The sequence below is a fragment of the Amblyomma maculatum genome, chromosome 3 (genome assembly GCF_055883805.1).
Source record: "Amblyomma maculatum isolate TAMU_Amacu chromosome 3, ASM5588380v1, whole genome shotgun sequence".
NCBI classification, from domain to species: Eukaryota; Metazoa; Arthropoda; class Arachnida; order Ixodida; family Ixodidae; genus Amblyomma; species Amblyomma maculatum.
The window spans coordinates 70147051-70170738 of NC_139346.1; the positions used below are offsets into that span (position 1 = coordinate 70147051).

The following is a 23688-nucleotide window of genomic DNA, read 5'->3' on the forward strand; positions in this document are numbered from 1 at the left end:
CGAATCCAGTAATTTCTTGTGAGAGGCGAGTACGAAGACCGGTAGCTAACCGTAGCTCATCACCCTGCGTCCAAACTGCAACATGCCCTGGCGCTGTTTATTGCCTACAACAGCTTCAATCTGTGCCAAAAAGCTTTCGCCCGTCCTACCAAATCAGTTTACCTTAAAATAGTATCATTTTTGTTTTTCTTGCTGTCCTGAACTCAGCCTCAACACGCTGAGTGTATGGTAGTGTCCTCACAAAGTCCTAGAATTCTCGTGCTATAAATATGCTAAAATCTACGGCACGACGGCTTTTGCAGCCAGATATGCAGCGCAGCATGGTTCCAATTTCTCGATGGGATCATCTCAGAGTATCTGACTGAATCGAGACACAGTTTAGGTTTCATTCAGAGAAGTTTGTTTAGCCAAAATCAATTTTTAAATTGTTTGCAGGTGGCAATGCAAGTCCAGGCACCACACTGTTGAGACATTGAAGTTATGTCGCGTTGCAATGCAATATGACAACTCACACGCACTGCCAATCCGAAAAGCCGTTAGCAGCAGCCAAACAGTAAGCCAATTTTATACATGTGTTTTTAAGAGGAAGTGTGAGGTGTACAGTTTGCTTTGTTAATTTCCAGGGGAGCCACAGATCACCTCCTTATCATTTTATACGCGTCCCGCATCGGAACAGTACCCCTCATACCTAAATTGCCTTTGCAAAATAAAAGAACTTATAAATAAACTATATTTAAGGCATAAATCGCCGTCGAATTAGCCATCTTGCAGCCAGCTTTCTTTACGATGCATTCGGTTTCACGCATCAATACCAAGCCTACTACACCGGCTGCGCGTGAGCGATCCTGCAAAACTCACTGCTGATCACAGGTTGGCGCTGGCCTGCTAGGCAATCGCGGCGGCTCCCAGCGAATGCCCGTTGCCTATAAAAAGCGGTTGGTTCGTCAGCGCCGCAGTGTTTAGAGCCAAGGAATGCGAGTCGGAAAGGCTTAAAGAAGCCAGGCTTCCCTAGTGGAAAATCCCGTATCGCGACAAACGGGTTTGATCCGGTCCTGTATTATCCCGTATAAATTTCATACCGGTTTGATCAGTCCTCTTTCAAGCTTGGACGGGTTTATTTCGGACAGGACATGTCCGGTATAAATCTCAATCCGGGCGATCCAGTCCGTTATAGAGTTAATACAGGGCAGACCATTTTCATTATGCATCTTATACATGACATCCCAGTTTCGGTATGGATAAGAAACAGGGCGACCAGTCTTGTATTGAGCTCATATACAAGATAGGTCATGTCCGGTTTAACAGAAACCGGACAAACCCATTATGAATGAAACTGATATGGGACAGAGTATTTCCGCTTCTGAGTACAATTCGGGTGGATCGTGAAGCTCAACCAGGATGACGACGTCGGAACATGCCTTCGCGCTAAATAAGCATGAAACGATACATATTATATGTTACAACTTTTCTGTATATGCGGCGTACGCGTTGTTTCGCAAATACCTAGAATATATGAAGCCGTGGATGTGTGCGCTAGCAAGTACATACATGCATCGCGTTTTGCTTTTGGGTATGCAACAGTCGCTGCAGCTTGTACGATCTTGCGGTGCATCTTCATATCTGCGACTGAAGATTTGCACCTTCAACGCGAAAGTGCAAGAAAGAACGTAGCGTTTCTTTTAGCAGGTGAAGCTAAAACAAGCAGTATTACAAGTGTTGGTGCACCGCATATATTTATATGTAGCAAAAACTGCATGCGTTCGAAGACGATGAAAAACACATCAGCACTATTAAATTGTGACATTCTGAGGTTTGTCTGCAAGAAAGCGATGCATTGTAAAGATGCGGGACACGGATAACCCTTCGTTATAGCCAGGAAAAAAGATTCAACGTGTTTAAAGAGCGATCGTTAAATTACGACCACAAATTCCACACCCTACAAAAATACACAAACTACAAAAGAGCAATGTCGACTACATAAGCAGAAACATAACCACTAGCAACGTATCCTACCTTGGAGTAGTGGTATTCCATATTGAGTGCAGGCCCAGAAGCATAATCAAATCATATGGTATATCCTGTGATGTTTCTATCGGCAAGAACCTTATTCCATATGGATCGAGTGGTAACCGTTTCTTAAGCGTGCGCTGTAAAACATCCCAGTGAAATATTGGGTACCAGCAGTCAAGAAAAACATGCTCTATTGTTTCAGGTTTTTTGCATAAAAAACTATTGGTAGTCCAGGGTACGAAGATGCCTTTGCTATGAAGCCATGTCTTAACTGGTAGCGTGTTAGTGTGCAATTTAAAGAAAAAAGTTTTGACTGAAGATATTACCGGCATTCTCTTAACTCTTTTAAGGACGTCTTGTCCGGGGCCTCCACGGTATGGCAAACGGTACAATGGCTGGGGAAGCATGATGTCAGTGAGGTGTCTATAGAATTTCTTGTTGGTGACATTGCACAGATATTCATGAGAGAAACGCACATTTAACAACCTATAAGCAAGCATAACTTCCCGCAGATATCCAGTCACGGCACCGCACATATTTTGACATGACGACACCACGAACCCTGGAAGGAGTCTGCTGAGCCTGACTTGAATCACTGTCCGGAGAAATGGATTGTTTTGGTCGCGTAGATAAATAAAGCGCGATACAACCTGGCGCATAAATAGATGCACAAGCCCTAGTCCTCCCTTCTTGGCAGGAAGGAAAAGATTGGTTCGACTTGTTCTCTCCCATGTCGAAGCCCAAATAAACACAGCAAAAACACAGGATGCAATGCTGATCTTGTCGTGCGACCTGTTCGCGAGCATTTTGTTGAAAGTGTCGTTTCGCCAAGAGTGTGTTACCGAGCACTCCCTGATCCACCAGAATGGATTACCTTGCTTGATGTTTTGGTGTCGCTGAGAGAATTTTAATCCGTGTTTGCCGAAGCCTGGCTTACGCGTTTTATGCACTGTATTTCTGATTTCACTTTCAAATGTCAAAGTCGGCAATAAAGAAAAAAAAAACAAAAAACCTTGGAATAGTGGTAAAGTGCGTGCTTGCTGGCTGAGAAGACCGATGTTCGAATCACATGTAAATATTTTTTCTTTTTTTTTCTTTCGTTTTCTTTTTCAAATGTAGTGGCGTCATTTTATTGCTCTGCATGCTTTTTCCAGCCTGGCGTCCATTTTTTTTTTTGCAGCAAGGGCCACGGACCATACAGGAATTTACGGAATGAGAGCTGCGCACGTTTCATTTCGGTTCAGCCTGTATCAATTAACCAGAAACCGTCGAACGCGTCATTTCTGGAACTGATACCGGGCAGAGTATTCCGCTTCTGAACAGAAGCCGGACCGATCGACGAAGCTCAACCAGAATGACCATGCCGGACACGCCAGCGCACTAAATAAGCATGATACCAAACATAATATACAACTATTCTGTATGTAAAGGGCACGCTTCGTTTCGCAAATACCTCGAAAATGCGAAGCCGTCGAAGTGTGCGCTAGCAAGCAATAAGCGCGTCGCGCCGCTTTTGCGCGTACAACAGTCGCTGCAGCTCGTACGATCCTGCGGTGCGTCTTGATATCTGCGACTGAAGATCTGCCGCCTTCAACGCGAAAGTGGAAACACGAACGTATGGTTTCGCTAGCGATGACCAAAAACTGTTCGAGAAAAAATAAACGAACATCGCTGACCATCGAAAGATGCGCAGATAGCCGCACACCGGGCGACGCGTTCTCGAATGTTTACATATTGAAACCGCTCAGTCGGAAGTGTATTCAATGACATCGATGCTCCGCTGGTAGCACGTGGAGCTAAAACGCCCAGTATTACAAGTGTTAGTGCACCGGATATCTCTGTATGTAAGAAAACTTACAAGCATTCGTAGATGACGAAAAACACATCAGCACTAGTAAATTATGATATATTGAGGTTTTCCTTCAATAAAGCGACGCATTATAAAAATACGGCACATTTGTGAAACCTCGTGATAGCCTGCAAAGATATTCAGCGTGTTAAAAGGGGATCGGTGAATTACGGCCACTAATTCTACAGCCAAGGAAAATATACAAAGTACGAAAGAGCAAAAGTAGCTACATATACTGAATAATAACCACTGTAACCATAACTCGCTGTGGGGTAGTGGTTAAGGGATTCCACTTGATAATGGTGGGATACGGTTAAGATACGGTTATGCTAATAGGCCTGCACAGTCTATGGCGTTCCAGAATGGCGGGTTTTCACTGTGACTCTGACGCCCGCCCTGCAAGCCTCTATTTTCGCGAGAGTTTACACGCATTGGTTGAAATGCACAAATAAAGACCACTGTGCCAGACTGGATTTCAAGAGTCGAACCACTATGCGAGCTGAAAGAATTTTAACTTGACAAAGGCAACTCATATGAGCCTGCCGGCTTCTGTATTAACAGTGTCATGCTTGTGGTAAGCGCTCTGCTGTGAGCATTCTGTTTGTAGCGCGTTTTTGTTGGTTTTGTTTTGTTTTATGTTGGAGATGACCGGCAGTAAAGAAAAAAAAAGAGTATTGGTTAAAGTGCCCGTCTGAAGACCATGAGGACCGAGGTTCGATTTCACACTTTGTAGTAAATTTTTTTTTTTATTTTTTTTTTAATTTTATTTATTATTTTATATATAATTTTATTTTATATTGTTGCATGCTTTTTCCACCCTGGCGACGCGTTTCTTTCCGGAAACAAGAGCCACAACAATACAGGCCATTCCGGTAACAGAGCTCCGCACGGTTTCATTCCGGACTTTCCAGGGCAGTACAGGAATTTTCTGAAAAAGCCCCCAATCCTGTTTCCCAGATCCTGTACAGTAAACCTGTATACGATTTTCTGTACGAATTTTATACAGGATTTTTCAGTAGGGTTATGCGTTGGAATAAAAACAAAGGAAGGCGACGAGCCGGAAAGACCTATCTAGCCAGGCAACCACACTAACCAGGACGTGCAATCAAGATTAAACAAGGCTAATCAAGCTATGCCTTAGATTTCGCTACGTACATCCTGGCATCAGCTCTCCCGCTTTAAAACTGTGAACTCACGATTGGTTTCTCTTTATTGCGCTTTTGGATACAATTTCACGTCTTACCGACAAAGGCAGTGTCAAACAAAATAAAAACTCCTGTGTCCAGTTGGAAGCACTTTCATGTCGTTATAAACACCTGCTAGACCATGGCTAAATGAAGCCTTTATGTGCAAGGAAATATTCATCTGTGTGGCTAGCCCGGTCAAATCGGGATCATTCGGGGCAACCGCCCTCCTCGTAGATGGCGTGTTTTTGCGGGGTGCCACAGAGAAGGTCAAATATAAACTCGCAGCATCTGATCGTTTTACCCAGCTGGCTCTCTGGTACCCAGTAGCTGCAGCCTCTTCCTGCAAGGAGAAAATTGTCGCCATTGTTGATAAACAATTACGTGAAAATTACGAAAGAACCGAAGAAAATTTATTTCACCGGTGAAGCGGTAGGTAATGTGCGAAAACTTAAATAGCAGTATCGAAATTCAGTTGCGCTGGTAAAGCTTAAGATATCACAGCTGTAAAAAAGTGTTTTGAGAATACAGTCGTCTGATTTATACGCAGGGAGAAATCGACAGCCTCGAATCCACTAGCAGGGCGAAGAATAGTGAACAAATATTTATCCAAGAAACCTATTTAATGATTACCGCAATACGCTTGAAAACAAAACTTCTAGAGGGCTCATTGCACTAGTAAAGGATAAGCTGTACTCAAGTACGATAAGGCGAAAGCCATTATAGCGCGGTGGATCGTAGCCCTTCACTACGACACCTCTATCGCCCTCTCTTTTTTTTCACTGCCACCTTCCTCCCTTCCTCTATGCCGTGATACACTTATCCGTTGAGAAGGCTGACAGATATTGCACCCTTTCTATCCTGTAAATCAATTTGAGATGCCGCTGATGCCTGCCGTACTAACGCTTTCTAGGTATTTGGGTTTGCTTCTGTTTGCTGCGTGGTGCGACGTTCGAGGAAGCGGCAGATGAAAGGCGCCGCAAGGACGCTTGGATCCGACGCGTGACGGTATTAGCTTCGTCTATGCATAAATCGCCTGGCGATGTCATGACCTGTCGTGATGGTACACGGTGCGCCCCTTTTCGAATACAACCAGCATTTCATTGAACGCATCAAAGTTACCGTCGTTATTATTACAAAAATTAGAGGCGCAGTATATGTCACTCGCGGAATCCCGCTATCCTGACTGTAGACATAGGGAGCTATGAAGAACGTTTCACGAAGTTTTAGGGGGGAAGGGTTTTTTGTTTACCGTTTGGAGCCAATTGTTTAACCTGTAAGCAGTCGGCAACAATAGATCATGTTTTTTTACATTGTTGGGAAGGGGTATATTTTTGGGATATATTACAACGGACCATAAAGAAGTTCCCACTAGACACTCCATGGCACTCGATATTTGCGCATAGAGAATGAAGGTGGGGTCAATATGACATAATTATGCTTATGGGCCTCCACTCTATATGACGGTCCAGAATGGCGGGCTATCACTGCGACAGGGTTGCGAGACCTGCAGGAATTTAATTTCTAGAAAGTATCACCATCATCAGCCTGATTATACCCACTGCAGGGCGAAGGCCTCTCCCATATTTCTCCACTTAACCCGGTTCTGTGCTAGCTGCATCCACTTGACCCCTGCGAACTTCTTAATCTCATCCGCCCACCTAACTTTCTGCCGCCCCCTGCTACGCTTTCCTTCCCTTGGAATCCAGTTTGTTACCCTCTGCGACCAGCGGTTATCCACTCTTCGCACTACATGTCCTGCCCATGTCCATTTCTTCTTCTTAATTTCTACTAGAATGTCGGTTACTTGAGTTATTTCTCTGACCCACTCTGCACGCTTTCTATCTTTTAATGTTACCCCTACCATTTTTCGTTCCATAGCCCTCTGGGTTGTCCTCAACTTAAGTAGAACTCTCTTGGTTAGCCTCCACGTTTCAGCCCCATAGGTGAGTACAGGCAAGATGCAACTGTTGTATGGAGAACTAGAAAGTATGGAGTGGGTTTATTGCCATTCAAAACGTGGCAGCAGGACCACCCGAATGGCTCTCAAGGGTAGAGCCTTTGTTTTCGCTGCGGGGATTTTAAATCGACGAGACCAGTATAACACGTATGGCTGATCATGACAATAATTCATGTACATTGCCTTGTGTGTCTTTTTTCATGTTTTGGTCTGAGTTTTCTTGTATGTTATGTCTTGTGCCAAAGCCAGGCAATAAAGAAAAAAAATCCGCGACCTGGCACATCCGGGACACAAAGTTTATGTATTTATTTTTAACTATCTCCCTCGAAAGTGTGACATCCTCTGCCGACAGATCCTGCTGACAATAATGAGGCATTACAGGTTTTCACCTTAATAAGGAACAGGTTACTTTTTGAGCGTGATGAAAAATAAAAATGCGTTCCCTTCACTTGCTCTTCAACATTTTTTCAGGACAAATATTTTAGCTGGAAAATGTTATTCGCATCAAACCTTCATGCAAGCTTCATGCGATGATGAGTAACTGGAGTACAGTCATCATACTAACAGTACAAAAATTTTGATCAACAAATTCTTAACTGAACACTTCTAACAACCTGAAACTTGCAGCGTGTTAAAAATTGTTTCCACGGCTACCTCCATGCCCATTTTTTTTAAAACAAACACGGGTATATTGGATGCCTAAAAAATCCTACGAAACACATTCATTTCGTTACCCGCTGCACTGATTTATGTAAGAGTGACATATTTCCTCACGCTAGACGTTATCCTAAGAATGTAGCATGAGTGTATTTATATATATATATATATATATATATATATATATATATATATATATATATATATATATATATATATATATATATATATATATATTTTTTTTTTTTTTTCTTCGTTTAAGAGCGGAAATGACCACAAGATGGGCGACTAGACGTTTACAGCGGTTGGAAGCTGCTGTTGAATGCCGATGGATAAAACGTGCTTGAGCTATCAGATTTTCATCTCAAAATAGGTTCATGGTGGCGACTGCTCTACTATTAACGTTTTTAAGTTTAAAAAAGATTAATTTTTTATTTAAATATTATTCTAGCTATTAAACATTGCTAAGGTGATAGGTATAATTTTATATGGAGTACAAAAAATGGGACAAGGAACACATGGAAACTACTGACACCCTTGTGGAGATGAAGAAAGAGCCAAAGTCATGTCGCCTACTGCGAAGCATGATAACTGGTGGCTTGTAAGGGTTAGGTGGATGGATAGATTACGAAAGGGGTGAGGCTTAATTTAATTCGGTGGTACTTCGCCGGGAAAATAAGGTGAAATGTGATGAATGTGAGGCCTTTCCCCTGGAGTGGGTGTAGTGAGACTTATGATTAGGATTTCGCCGCAACTGAACATTGGTTCACTTTTATTGGCTCTATAGCTACGTCGGCCGTTTCAAAATTATGCGAGTATTTCCGAAGTATAGTATTTATTCAATAATGCCCCTTGATAGCCTTTACCACCGGCAGGGATATTTTGATGTTACCCAAATATACAAGAAACTGCTAAGGGTAAAATACTTTCTCTAATTTCTAAACCTGTATTTAATTACCAAATGTGGCCCTATCAGTGGCACAGTGGTTATGATAGCCATATACTGTGGCGAAGTATGCGGCTTCGAACCCAACCGGTGGCGGCTGCATCTCTATGGAGGTAAAACCGAGAAACTTCCGTGTGCTGTGCGATGGCATTGCTCGTTAGAATCCCCAGGTGATCGAAATTACTCCGTAGCCCTCCACTACGACTCCTATTTATTTATTTCAACTTCTAATGCCACCTTCCTCCTTTCCCTGAACTTGTGGTTTAGGCGTCTACTGAGCACGTGTGACATGCTCTGCACCTTTTCTTTTCGTGTAAACCAATTCTTTATGCAAAGAACGTGCTGTCAAGAGGAGCGTACGTTTGCCTTATTTTTAGAGTTCACTGTAGTACAGTGACACATCGTAGAGGGATCAATGTTGTCCACGTATGAACACATTTAGGTACGGGGTGATAAATACAGCGGCGGACCAATAACTAAAAGCAAATATTTGTACTTTGTGTTTCTTTAATTTGATGCAACGCAGTACGTTACACTCACCCCACGAGTTCTTACCTTCATCAACGTAACTGTGGCGAACGATTACACACGTCTCCGACTCGATGTAGGCGATAGTAAGTTTGAAAGTTTCGCTTGGTTCTGTAATAGAAGAGAGCAGTTTTTTCATGTATTCGCTGTTGCCGTATTTGTTATTTTATTTTTTTTAATTAAGGAGCATGGAATGGCGCCTGAAAACGATTTCAGGAAAAGTACTAAAAATAATTCTGCGGGAAAATGTATTGACGTTCAACTTTTCTAAGCCTAGTTTGAGAGCGAATGCTACGTTACTCTTGGCTACACACTTGTAGATAACCAAATATCCTGGAACCAAATAAAGCGCATAGCCATCGAGTGCCTGCCGCTATCACTGCTGTCCCTTTGATCGTGGTTTGCTTTCGCCCTTGACAAGATTCTTTTCAATGGACTGGTATTCCGTCGACGCGATGACAGATGTCTTTGTCGCAGCAGTTTCAGCCTATGTTTCCTCCCTTTAGGGCGAAAGCCTTTATAGACTCAGAAGTATATGTGCGTCCACGCGAATAAAGTGTAATTTCAACCGGTCAGTCAAATAACGGCGGGGTCATATTTAACACTCATCCTCCGCCGGGATTCGAACTCCTAACCACCGGATCACCAGCTGAACACGTTGACCGGCTAAGCCACGCCGGGCATGCGCGAAATATATCTTAGTTCTTGTCTATCGTTCCTACCGTCTCCATGGCACAATGGCATGACAAAAGTGATGCGCTCTTGTGGACGTCTTGCCAATGTGTTTGAATGAAGACAGGCGGCGCTACGACATGGCGCATCCTAGCAACAACATGACGTCATGGTAGAGGGCGACGGTACGATAGATGTGGCGCAATGGAAAAAGAAAAAGTTCATGCGCGTCGCCTTCGCTTAACGCGCTCCCGGCTTCTGTTAGAACACCCCGTCGTTATTAGAACGCCGTGCGATAGGAGCGAGGTATTAACGCCAATCCCACGATTGAATTTGCACTTCATCGGACGCGTGTCAATGAATGTCACGCGACAGGAGCGACGGTGTACTGTCCAATCTCAAACTTGCGGGAGAAGTGTGACCAATACTGTTCGTTTGCTTTCCAGTAAAACAAATTGTGAGGCAGAAGAACGCACCAGCAAATTAACCTTTCGATTTCAGATAAGCAGAAGCAGCAGCTACCGACTAGCCAAAGCTCATCAACCCTTCGTCTTCTCCCCACGACGACCAGATGCCCGATGATGATTACACTCAAGTGAAGATGAAGTTCAGTCGCAGTGCTTACAATATATGACACTGCAACTAACGCGCTCCAAAGAAAGACAATGTCCATTGTGCGGCAAGAGCTCCGCTTTTACAAGCTCTAGACCGGGCGCGCAATAAATATACTGTGTGTAGCTGCACAGCTCAGGCTTTTGCATATCTAGAGTGCAGATTATGCAGTGTTCAAAAAAATACAAACTTAAACAAGACAGGTCGCCGATTCTTTCATGCGAGTGGAGAGTCATGTTTTGGACAATAAACATAGCTGGCACCACCGGTTTCGGCACGCAACTCAGCGATGGCCGTGGCGCCCCGGTACCAGCTGGGCGTGTTAGGTGTTGCGACATCACGGCAGAAACCCCGGCGCTTCTCTACTTTGCAATTTAAATCATCTTCTTCAGTAACCTTGGGGAAGCTTGGCTTGACAACCAAATTCTTACGGAAGAGATTATGAAAGAGCGTTCCCACAAAACAGGCTGAGATATGCTTTGCAAGCATTAAAACGTGCCATCATTGATCTGCTAACCAATTCCAGATGAGGAAAACTAAAACTAAGCCGCCACATTAAACATACAAGAAGGAGAATTATATCAATTCTGGGGTCTAACGGTGGTCGCACTCTGCTCTAAGAGCCGAGGGCCACGCTACTAGCTAAGACTACAGCCGAGCCATTGTAGACCGAAACACCGAGGCACTGTCAGCGGGCCAAAGTGCTTACTGGGAGCTCCCAATAGTATTGCTCGGTCGTAGCAAGATCCGCGCCCGCATGTGTCGTCTCTCCTAAATGATGCATATGCTGTCTGTGGAAGCTGAGAGGGGAGGGGGAAGGAGGGCGACCTTCTCCGTCCCTCTCACCCTCGCCCTCTCCGTAGCATCTCCGGGACAAGACGGTGCGAGGGGCAGGATGAGATTTTCCCGTGAAATGGAGAGTGTGTTCGCCCTGTCTTGCGAGCGAAGGAAATCTACCATCCCCACAACATAAATTATCCGTTACATAAAGCAAAGATGGAGCAAGTTCATATCCCCTTCATCCACCTAATATTAAAAGAGAGATCCACCGAGCCAGTTCCGGTACATCAACGAACTCTGGGTTTCCGTTTCTCGCGCCTTGCAAAACAGCACATAGTTTTCGACTCCTCGAAATGACGAATGGTGCAGGGCAAAAAACAAAAACAATATCATAAAAAAAGTTTTCCACATTGCCAATTTTTTCCAGATTTTTTTCTCTACTATCCGATTGTTATACCTCCTCATGACAATGTAACATTTGCCGGGAGAGAAAGACAATGCAGTCCGGTCGGCGCTCCCTGTCACCAATATGAGGACAGGAAATAAAATGAATGTGCCCGTTCTCACTCATTCGAGTATTTTATTTCAGTGCAACATTTTATTTCAGCGCACTGTATTAAATAAATTTCATCTAATTGGACTCTAGCATGTTTTGTTCTAACTTTATGGTAGTCATGTCAGACAGCTGGACCTGCCTCTTGTCTCTGGATATTTTCTCATCTGTTTAGCTAGAGGCAATTGATATTTGACCTCAACAGGGAAGCCCATAGGCTAAATTCTCGGAACATTCGAGTTTCACTATGCAACTCTTTGCGCGATCGCATATCATAGCGGTGGGTTACAAAGAACAGTGTTGGCGTATATGTGCAAAAGAAGGCGATCTGCTCAGAAGATCGGCGAATATAGGGTGCTGCTAAGTGCCGTCGTCATGCTTTACATTTACATATCTTCTAACCTGCTCCCCGCACAATTTTTTTTATATTCCACTTTGTCTTTTGCCCGCACGAAGAGGCTTCAAATGGTCAACGCATCATGCTGAAGAGCTGCCCACTCTTTTTACGATCACGTGGTTAACAAAGAAAGTAAGGCTCACTCACGAGTCACAGATCATGAATCTATTGGAGATAGTTTGGCTGATTTCCAACTAGCAGCAGTAACACAAAAATCGCATATATTTCCCGCAGCAAACAGTAACCTTATCTTGTCTTAATTTGCATGCAAGTGAACATAAATATTTGAGGACCACTTCTGCCACACTAAACAATTTGACTCAACGCAGACACTGCTAAGGATCCCAATATTAATTTTGTATACAGAATTTAAGCTTCGCGGTAACGATCAGTAACTCCAGCATTTTGGCAAGCACACGAGAGCAAGCACAAGAGATTGTAACCACACATTAATTTCTCATACGCTCATGTCATAAGGGCCTACTGAGAAAATAATGGCAGGCTGCACAGAGCTCGAGCGCTCCGCCAAGACACCGATTGAAAATACTCCAAACTAGATAGCTAAATATACAAACTGCGGTGGCAGCCAGAAAACGACTCTACTGCAGGTAAGAATAAGTGCCGCCCGTAAGCATTTACACCTATATAGAACGCAGGTAGCTACGCACCAATTCATCAGAAAGGCCACACACAAAAATACTGACTTGAAAGAAAGCCTCAATTTATCGCTGAACCTAAACAAGAGCGTCTATTATCATCCGGACTAGCACGCAGTAATACGGGGACAAATAATGCTATCCGAACAGTGGCCAGCGCATAGTTGTTTTGTATCGGTTCATATTTTGCTTAGTGTTCAACAAGTACCCAATGTTGCCCGCTGTCTACCCTTCATTGCTGACAGACCCGGCATTTTATTCTCAGAGCGACAATGTGTAGGCCATGCTTGGTTCCTAATGCCAATATGTGTAGGACGAGGATTTCGGAGTGGTTGAGCAATATGTGTTGCTTCAGTCCAAGAATGATGAACTGAATGACGGCGAATGACAATAAGTCTTGGGGCTTTCGCTGTCCAGCTGAGGGCTGCTTAGCAGCGTCGGTGAGGCATCGTGTCTATAGACTTACCGAACCAACGAATAAGGATTGAACACTATTTAATAAATATACCTCGTTAGGTTAGGTCATTTACTTCCGCCTATGGCGGTTTCTTCGCAGGTCAGGGTTCTTCGCCCTGGTCGGCTAATCGTCCGGCGGAGTCGGTACCCTTTGCATCGCTTCCTTTCAATTAAACAAGTCTGAAGTTATTACGAGCAGCCTCGCTCTATTACTCCACATTTCATAGACATTTCGGACTTGAAGCGATTTGGCAAGACAGGCAAATAGATCATCAAACTTTGAGATCCTGAGGGACCTTGTGGCGTATGTCAGGTCTGGCGACTCAGCTGTAGGGGCTTTTGTCCCCCCGCACCTCACGTGCTTGGAAGGCATTGCCCGTGGCGTGGCGTTCATGCAAACCTCCCCCCGGAAGCACTTTAGAAGGTGCTTGTCCCTCCTGGCGTGGGTTCCGTTTACCGGTGCACTGGCCCGCAGATGATTCTCTCATACATACAGAGAGTGTCATTTTAACTTTCGCCTACCTCACCTCCTGTCTGAAGTTAAAAACCTGCCATACGTGTTTTGAGTTGAGCCCTTAGCTTCACGTCCGCTGCAGAGCCGAAATTTCTGGAGTTTTGGACACCGACGTGTAAATGCCTGCAGGTCCGCAATTCGCAGTGGCTCATGTGGTGGTCCCCATTCCGCAACCGAATGTGCATCTGAAGTGTTGAGTTGCTGCCCGTGCTCCGCCTAACACGCTGCTTCTGATTCTAGTCGCTTTTCTGGTAACATTGAGATTGCGCTTCTTGAAAAATGCAGAAAATGTCGTTCGCGTGGGGAGGCAGCGGCAATATTAAAAGATCGCAACTCGAGTTTTGATGCTGTGACTGCGCCACACTCAGCTTCCTTAGAATGTACTATTTCTTCTGCTGTGACCTCTGCCATTTAAAAGTCTATACCGGTTGTGAAGGAGCGTTTGTTTAGCTCTTTTGCAGATACCTTTTCTCAGATGCTTGTGTCAAGGATGGAGGTTTTCCAAATTCTGACAACCGCTGTCTCTGTAGTGCCTGCTATGCCCATGGTCTGCAATATGAACGGGCCTCCCAACAAAGAAACATCAGCTACAACCCATGTAATCAATTATGAGGCGTCGGCTTCCTGAATTCCGGTGCTTCTAGTTCAAGAACCAGTTTAGCATGCAATAAGCGCAGTATACTGCACAGTATACTGCGCAGTATACTGCACAGTATAATCCGCAAGGAAAACGGATTTCATTACCACAATCTCTGATGCCATTAAAGGTGGAGCATAGGTACACCTCCAAACTACTTTCGTTTGAAAATGTATGTCTTTCTTTAAGAGTATAAGACCTTCTAATCGATGTACAGCGTAATATTTCAACCAGCTGAGCTCGTATGAACATGATCCAATTTAGTGCAGGCTGCTACCCAAATGTACGACAAGATGTACCTTCCCTCACGCCGAATCAAATAAAAAAATTATATCGAATAATTCCAGGATGACAACGTAGTATAATTGGCGCTGCCGTGTCAAATTTTAAGGGGACACATGAGCGTTTCATGCCGCCAAACTGTGTACAACCTTGCTAAGCTATTCTTGAAGAGCTTTGGGTCTTACCACTTGATTCAAGCAAAGCTTAAGCCCCCAATATTTTTCTAAATTCTACATAATATCGCTTGCTGCGGTCAAGGTATTTCAAGGAGGCCAATAAAAAAATCATTTTTTTTTCATTATCGAAGCTCTATTGTTATTCTGTAAATAAGCAACGCCACAAAGGAACTAAGAATAAATAACAAGCCAACGCAGGAGGGGTGGGAGGTAGCTCAGATCAGCTCGGATACAAGCAGCAAAAGAGACGTCGAAAGAGATCGGACCGCAGCCTACGCCAATGGGGTTCCAGAATGAGGATTTCAACCGCCACTGGAATCTCCTAAACATTTTAATTAAACTTTTTCACCACACTACAAAGAGGAAGCCGGAAACGAACGCCCGGAGCACTATAAGTGTGGCGCTTGAACAGGTGACATGGAGAATGTAGTGAATGAAAATCGTTGCGGGAAAAAAAAGAGAAGAGAGCGATCGGACACATCATTCTCATCGGTGCCTCTGCCGGTGTTCCGAGTTTCCAGACATGAGCCTGTGCTGCATACCTCAGGGCCACAAGACCCTGACCGACTATTATCGTGAGCTTCCGGACGCATTTGTTTGAGCCTCCAGACTCAGGCGCAGCTGTCTTTGGACCTCTCGCCGCTTGCAACTGTCATGGCATGAACAGCAGTCGGGTGAGCGAACGGTGGGTGCCCGCGTCTGCGCTGGCACGGTTTTCTTTTTAAATACGCATAGTTTACAAACTATCTCCTGAGCGGGCGGCCCGCTTCGGCTCCTGCCACCGCGGCGCTGAGATAAAAGACTGAGCGACGCGGCAGACGTCGTCTGCTAGTGCGCTGCCGGCTACTCTGTCTCTTCAGGGGTTGGGTCACATGGCGCGTTTGCTCTTAACTTTTTTTGAGCGCTTTTTGAGTGGTAATAAACTGTTTCAATATCACGTTTGTGGAAATCAATGAGTGCGCACACTCATGCATCCTAGGTTCTGTCAAAGTAGCGTCCTCTATCTGCGTTGTTTTTCGTTGCTTCTCGATATGCGTGTTGCTTGCGGACAGAAATATTAACTATTGTCTGTTCTTTTGCCTCCGGTTTGCTCCTTTAAATAATAATGACACATGCCATTCATAGACGACGAAGATTTGAAAGGGCGATTCGGAAAAGAAGACGAAGAAAAACGGTGCTCCGCTTTTGTGCTGCCCTGACTGGCTGTTGGTGTTCTTCGGTGCCAGAGTGCCAGAGCGCCTGCTGTGTAACGTTACGTTACAAATCTGGTGGAGGTGCTGGGTATCGATCCAGTCCTGCATAATCAGCCTGTCAATACGGAGCTTACCCCCGTACATCAACGCCTCGGCCCCCGCCTACGTGGAGAGCCCCCTGAATTCGGACCCCTTTCTGCCGCTACCAGGACGACACACCCTCAGACGGCCGTAGAACCTGCTGCAATGACATCTGAGAGCAGGCTTCCCACCCACATCCTGTGCCATCAGCCGCGAACACCCCCCTCTTTTCATGGCGACGTGTTCGAGGACGCCGAGGACTGGCTTGAGAACTACGAGCGAGTTGCTCGTTACAACGGGTGGACTGATGAGCGCAAACTCGACAACGTGTACTTCGCACTTCAAGAGTCTGCACGGACATAGTTTGAAAACCATGAGGCTTCCTTCCCATCCTGGGCAGCCTTCTGTCGTGATTTGAAAGCCACTTTTCCTAGCGCCGACCACCGGGAGCGAGCAGAAGCTGCGCTACACTCGCGCATTCAACGCCAGAACGAGAGCGTGCGTATGTTCTTTGAGGACATGGCACGCCTCTTCAAGCGTGCAGACCCACAAATGCCAGAAGATAAGAAGCTGCGTCACCTGATGCGGGGCGTTAAACAAGAACTTTTCACGGGACTGGTGCGCAGTCCACCGCGCACTGTGGCGGAGTTTCTCAGCGAGGCAGCGACCATGGAGACAACGCTGCAGCACCGAGCCCGTCAGTATAACCGTGGTGTGAACATCATTGGGTCCGACACACCCCCTGTGAAGGTCGGCAGCGACATGGACGCATTACGAAATCTCATCCGTTCTGTCGTGCGGGAGGAACTGCAAGCGCTCCGGATTCCCTGCAACACAACACCTTTTTCCTTCACTGGCTGAAGTCATCCGGGACGAGGTGCGTATGGCAGCTGAGCAAGTAGCTGACGTTCCCCAGCAGCGCGTTTCCCGCCAGACGTTCGATGCGAGGCCCACCTACGCGTCCGTACTACGTAAGGCTCCCCCGCCTAACCATAGCAATGGAGCCGCAGGGTCCTCGCATGGAGGACCTCGCATGGAGTCGCATGGAGCCTTGCTACTCCCCTCCGCCAATGTACGAGCGACCCCGGAGAAGTCAAGTATGGCGGCCGCCCCGGGACCGTCAGCCACTGTGCTATCATTGCGGTGAAGCCAGTCGCCTTTACCGGGCGCGCCTGTACCGCCGTGTTAACATGCGAGGTTTCGCCTCGGAGGGCCTCTACCCTCGGAATGCAGAACGGCCTAATGAGATTGCAAGTGACCTTGCAGCGCGGCAGTACCCCGTCACATCCGTTTACCAAGAGCGTCGGTCTACGTCCCCGATGAGCAACCGTTCGACAAGTCCCAACTCTTCCCGACGCCGCTCTCCTAGCCCTGGCCGGGAAAATTAATACCTGCGGCCTTCGGAGGCAGGGTCGCTGATGTCGGGAAATGTGAAGATCCTCCATCATCGTCAGGCCGACCCGACGAGATTTCGCTTGTGTCAGGTAGCGACAGCATCCGGCATACTGCCTCCGATTTGTGTGTAACAATTGATGGAGTGGATGGATGTCACCGCGTTACTCGACACTGGTGCTGATTATTCAGTAATGAGCTGTGGTCTCGCCCGAGAATTGAAGAAAGTTTCGACACATCGGTCCGGCCCGAAAATTCGTACGGCGGGAAGTCACTTGATTGAACCTGCAGGCAAGTGCACAGCGCGGGTCGGCATCCGTGGTTTTGTGTATGTCGGAGAATTTATCGTGCTTCCTGAGTGTTCGAAAGACTCGAATTTTGGTCTAGACTTCCTGCAGACCAACGGCGCTGTCATTGACCTGAAAGAAGCGCGTGTTTCCTTTTCGACGAAACGAGCCGTGGCGCGCATTGAAAACGAAGATCCGGGTCTGAACGTTTTGTGTATAGTCGACGATGACGTGAGGGTTCCGGCACGTTCTAGTGTGCTGGTTCTTGTAAGGCAGGATTCGTTCTACGATTACGAGGGCATCGCGAATGGGCACCTTCCGCTACTACTCGAGAAGGAATTAGTCGTTGCTCGAGGACTCGTACCACTCCAGAACAGTTGTGCTACTGTCCTCCTGACAAATTTTGCTAAGGAGATGCGGCATCTCGCCAAAGACACTGCTGTTGCCGTCCTTCACGATGTTACTGCCTTACCTCATTTATGCGCAGCCGGAGCGAACCCTAAAGAAGAGGCCGCGCCTTGTCAGGCTCTTCAAACCGTTAAAATTAGCCCCGACTTGAGGCCCGATCAAAGGAATATTCTCTCGGCTCTTCTGAGCGATTTCGCAGATTGCTTCTCCACAGGCTCTAAGGTCGGTCGTACTCCTGTCGCCAAGCACCGCATCGTCACCGATGAGACGACGTTACCGGTATGCCAGCGCCCGTACCGGGTTTTGCCTAAGGAACGTGACGCCATTAAAACGCAAGTGGATGAAAGGCTTGCGGACGACGTGATCCAGCCTTCGACAAGCCCATGGGCGTCGCCAGTGGTCCTTGTCAAAAAGAAAGATGGCACCTTGAGATTCTGTGTCGATTACAGAAAGTTAAATAACGTGACCAAAAAGGACGTCTATCCGCTGCCCAGGATTGATTATGCCCTCGACCGACTACACGATGCCCGGTACTGATCCTCATTACACCTCAAAAGCGGATACCGGCAAATCGAGGTGGGTCAGAGAGACAGAGAGAAGACTACATTTGTGACGCCCGACGGCCTATACGAGTTTAAGGTGCTTCCGTTTGGTCTTTGCTCTGCACCGGCCACGTTCCAACGTATGATGGACACGGTTTTATCAGGTCTGAAGTGGCAGTCGTGCTTGGTGTACTTAGATGATGTTGTTATTTTCTCGCCTACTTTCGAGCAACACTTGGACAGGTTGCGCATCGTGCTTCAAGCACTCAAAGGCGCGCAACTAACGATCAAGCCTGAGAAATGCCACTTTGCTTTCAAGGAACTACGCTTCCTCGGCCATGTTGTCAGTGCACAGGGCGTTCTCCCTGATCCCGAGAAGACTACCGCAGTGTCAAATTTTCCACGCCCCACCGACAAAAAGGCACTTCGACGATGTCTAGGTCTGTGTTCATACCACCGACGCTTCGTCCAAGATTTTTCTAAGATAGCTGAACCACTGACAGCACTAACCAGAGAAGACATACCCTTCCTGTGGAGAGGCTATCAAGAACAAGCCTTCCAGGAGCTTAGAAGCCGCCTACACAAACCCCCATTACTCGCCCATTTCGATGAAGACGCCGCGACCAATGTACATACTGATGCCAGCAACGTTGGCCTCGGCGCAGTACTCATTCAGTGGCAAGGCGGAGTAGAACGGGTTATCGCCTACGCGAGCCGAACAATCTCACGATCGGAGGCGACCTATTCGACAACGGAGAAAGAGTGCCTTGCGGTAATCTGGGCCATCAGCAAGTTTCGACCATATTTGTATGGACGACCCTTCCGTATTGTCAGCGACCATCATTCCTTGTGCTGGCTGGCAAGCCTTAAAGACCCGTCTGGACGCTTAGCTATTTGGAGCCTCCATCTTCAAGAGTATGACGTTACTGCTGTCTATAAGTCGGGACATAAACAACAAGATGCGGATTGCTTGTCATGCGCGCCATTGCACTCCACTGCAGTGGAAAACGCCGACGATTTTCTCTTTATTGGGGCCATTACCCAATCCCATATGGCTGACCTTCAACGCAAGGACCCGGAGCTGGCGCCGCTCATCGATTATCTGGAAGGACGCGATGGTAGAGTACCGCTTGTTTTTCGTCGTGGCTTGCAGTCATATGCTTTACGAATTGGAGTTCTCTACAAGCGCAATTTTGAAAGATCAAGAGAGACATTTCTACTCGTAGTACCTACGCACCTACGGCCTGAGCGCTTGTCACGACGAACCGTCCGCCGGCCACTTGGGAGTTAGTCGTACGCTTGCAAGAATTCGGGAGAAATACTATTGCCCGAAAGTATTACCTTCAATACGATCTCACGTTAAAACCTGCCGTGACTGTCAACGCCGAAAGACTCCACCCGTGAAACCAGCTGGTTTTTTTCAGCCGATCGCTCCACCGTAAACTCCTTTCCAACAAGTGGGGATGGATCTTCTTGGTCCTTTCCCGAAGTCAACAAATGGAAAGCGTTGGATTGTTGTCGCGACAGGCTACTTGACCCGATATGCTGAGACCGCGTCGCTCACAAATGGAACTGCCACCGAAGTAGCAGAGTTTTTTGTCCACGACATCGTGTTGCGTCATGGCGCTCCGGCTGTTATCATTACCGACCGCGGGGCAGCTTTTACGGCCCGCTTGACTAAGGCTGTACTGAACCTTACACATACTAGCCATAGACGGGCCATGGAATAACTAATGGCTTGGTGGAACGGCTAAACAGAACTCTGACTGACATGCTGTCTATGTACACGTGTATAGAGCATAAGACCTGGGATCAAATCCTCCCATACGCAACGTTCGCATATAATACGGCACTTCAGGAGACGACGCGGCTGACACCCTTCGAGCTTGTCTTCGGCCGTCGAGTGACTACTCCACTGGATGCTGCCCGTATACACCGACGACGAACATGAGCTTGACCTGGACATTGCTAGTTTTACTCAGCGTGCGGAAGAAGCGCGGCAGCTGGCAAGACAGCGCCTATACCTACAACAGCAACTAGACGCTGACCGTTATAACAAGGGACGGCGCTTCGCTGCCAACGAGCCTGGAGACTATGTCTGGAATTGGACGCCCGTTCGTCATCGTGGGCTCTCTGAAAAATTGCTGCGTCGGTACGTCGGCCCATACCGTGTCCTCCGCCGCCTCAGCGACGTTATGAAGTTGAATCCGCGACCCAAGTTCCCTCAAGCCGCAGACGACGCAAGTTCACTGATGTTGTACACGTCGTCCGGATGAAACCCTACCACGATCGCCCCGCTGACTCATTTTGAGACTGATGGCGCCCCGTTTTGTGCTGTGGAATCCCATACCAACCTAGAATATATCTGTCAGCTCATCGCATCAAGCAGCATTTGCAGCATCGAGGCGATGCTGCCAAGAAGGGAGGCAATGACACATGCCATTCATAGACGACGAAGATTTGAACGGGCGATTCGGAAAAGACGACGAAGAAAAACGGTGCTCCGCTTTTGTGCTGACCTGACTGGCTGTTGGTGTTCTTCGGTGCCAGAGTGCCAGAGCGCCTTCTGTGTAACGTTACGTTACAATAAAACCTTGCCAATAATTTCCCTGGGCTGCGTGGAGAATGTATGGGAGGACGCAGAAGAAAATTCATGCATTCGGTGATATACGCGGATACTAAGACAAATCTGAAAATATGTACAGCATCCGTCATAAATATACAGTCAACCACAAAGGGATGCGGAGCGATTGCAGGGCCGAGTGGTGGCATGCCTGTCTCTCATGTGCGTTGGTGCTAGGGTATAGTGGATAAGGGGGATAGGGTCCCTTGCCCTTGGGCGAGGAAGGGAGGTGCAGTCGCGTTGGCTTTGTGATGGTTATTGCGGCATTCGCATTTTTCGTTTTTGGCCTCTACGCGGGGGCGCTTGAATCAATCCAGTGCGGCCAGCATCCTCCATAGCGGCAAGTCATCTTCATCATGCTCTCCGAAGCGTACACTCGATTCTCGCGGCAGCGCTGTCACGGGCGCTGGAAGATACAACGTCGCGGCTGTTTACCGCTATCGCCGGCATGCGCGAAGAAAGTTCAGTGGCTCAAAACGTTTTATGCATGCTCCGCCATTAAAAAAGGAACCATAAAATACGTCAAACCCGCTTAACTTCTGTCAGCAAGCTCTGCACTGTACTCTGTGGCCATCGTATCGGCAGTCCCACACACTTCACAACAAATTATGTACCAACCGCTTGCGTTAGGATGGCTATGGTTATCTGCTATGGTGACTATGGCAGTCTCTAAATACCCGACGTTTACATTCGGCGGACAATTGCATTCGTACCGCCTTCCGTATAGTATGCTGAAACCCAGAACTCCAATCCATTTGGGAGGGGCGCGACAGCGTGGCACGGAGTACCGTAAACGAAGACATAGTAAAAACGTGAACTGTCCTGTCTGAAGGAAGCAGAGTTGAAAGAGAATATAGCTCAGAGAATATAGAGAATATAGCCCAAACAGAGGCTGCAGTATGAAGAATAAATGAGCAAGCGATGTTAGACAGTCACCTTCACTAAGTGACATTATGCGTACAGAAATAGTTATGGAGGGGCAAACAGCAATTGTATATATATCGGTGGCATGTTTTACACGCTGGCATTAGGCTGGAATTTCTTGATTACTTATCTGTCCTACTAGACTTTAAGCGTCTCAGAGAAAGTTGATTCATTCTTTAAGCCTCATTGTTTTCAAATCAAACGTTTCGCATTCGGCATCAAAGTGATAACTGATGCCCAGAACCGAGCACTCGTAAACGCAGTGTCGTTGTTATCGGCATTCTGAGCGAAAAATCACTCGCATGGGTCTGGCTGATGATAGCTGGAAGCTGAGATGCCGAGAACGGTTTGCTGGAAAGATTGTTCGACATTTTGTGGGCAAGCGGGATGGCCGACGTGGTAAATGCTGCCACCTCGGGCTCCTAATTTTAGATGGGAAGCGGAGGAGAATCCAGCTCTTGCGGGCCCTCGCATTACGAGACGGCATGCGACCCCTAAACCACTCAGGCACGATTGTATAGCTTTTCTAAGCGGGAATGTAGTCTATGTTAGTCTTATTTTCAAGTTGTTTGTTATCTTGCGACTGATGTCTAAGATAACAAGAGGTTAGAAGAGATGCGAGTCGCAAAATAAAATTTACGCAAGTAAGGTAATGGGAGCCATAAACACTGTGGCGTCATGCGCTTAAAAACAGAGGTTCACTGTTGCGCACCGCCTCCCCATTTCAGTTTTTTTAGGAACACCCTCCCCATATTCACCATTCAGTATGTTTACTTCCGCCTTTTCCGGCAGAAGAGATGATATCCACCAAAGCAGGGCATGAGAATAACAACAGTGTGGCGAAAGGTATAGAGCTCGAACCACCTGCTTATGCTTCTGCAGTGGCACCTACCGCTGCACGAGCATAACCACTACTGACTTGTCACGTCGGCTTTATACGTCAACTAATTATTGCTTCACACCTAAAGGCTGTTGAAATAAAAAGAAATTGGGAGAGCAGTTGATTTCAATGCTGTTAAAAAAATTCTTACCTTTCGGATTGGTGATGACAATGACATTATCCACGTCGTAGCCTGGGGATGATGTCAGCGCCACGTCCAGTTCCCTAAAATGTTCAATAAACTTAAATAGAGCGCGGAAATTACTCCTGATCTGCATAACTGAAGATAGTATCATGGCGCGTTAAGAAACACAAGAACATCGGAGTTCAATAGTATCCTTGGAGATAGCTTACCTTGTAATGCAGCACAATATTCTTGAACCACAAACAAAACCGGAAAAATCGCTATTAATAATAGACTGTTTCGTATTCGCCCAATCGCAAGATGCCGCACACACTTTCCTAAAATAAAACGGAGACTGGTGACCG

At 46.6% G+C, this 23688-nt stretch overlaps 1 protein-coding gene across 1 annotated transcript in view; it reads right to left on the bottom strand.

Annotated features, from left to right (window-relative positions):
* Window positions 1-4880: 4880 nt before the first annotated feature.
* LOC146194946 (uncharacterized) overlaps window positions 4881-23688 on the bottom strand; it is a 31425-nt gene continuing 12617 nt past the window's right edge. Inside the window, exons 3-5 of the mRNA XM_084596159.1 lie at window positions 23351-23424; window positions 9162-9245; window positions 4881-5386 (exon numbers count right to left, since the gene is read on the bottom strand). Of these exons, the coding sequence (XP_084452285.1) occupies window positions 5253-5386; window positions 9162-9245; window positions 23351-23424 (292 nt within the window). The 3' untranslated portion in view covers window positions 4881-5252. The remainder of the gene's footprint in view (window positions 5387-9161; window positions 9246-23350; window positions 23425-23688) is intronic.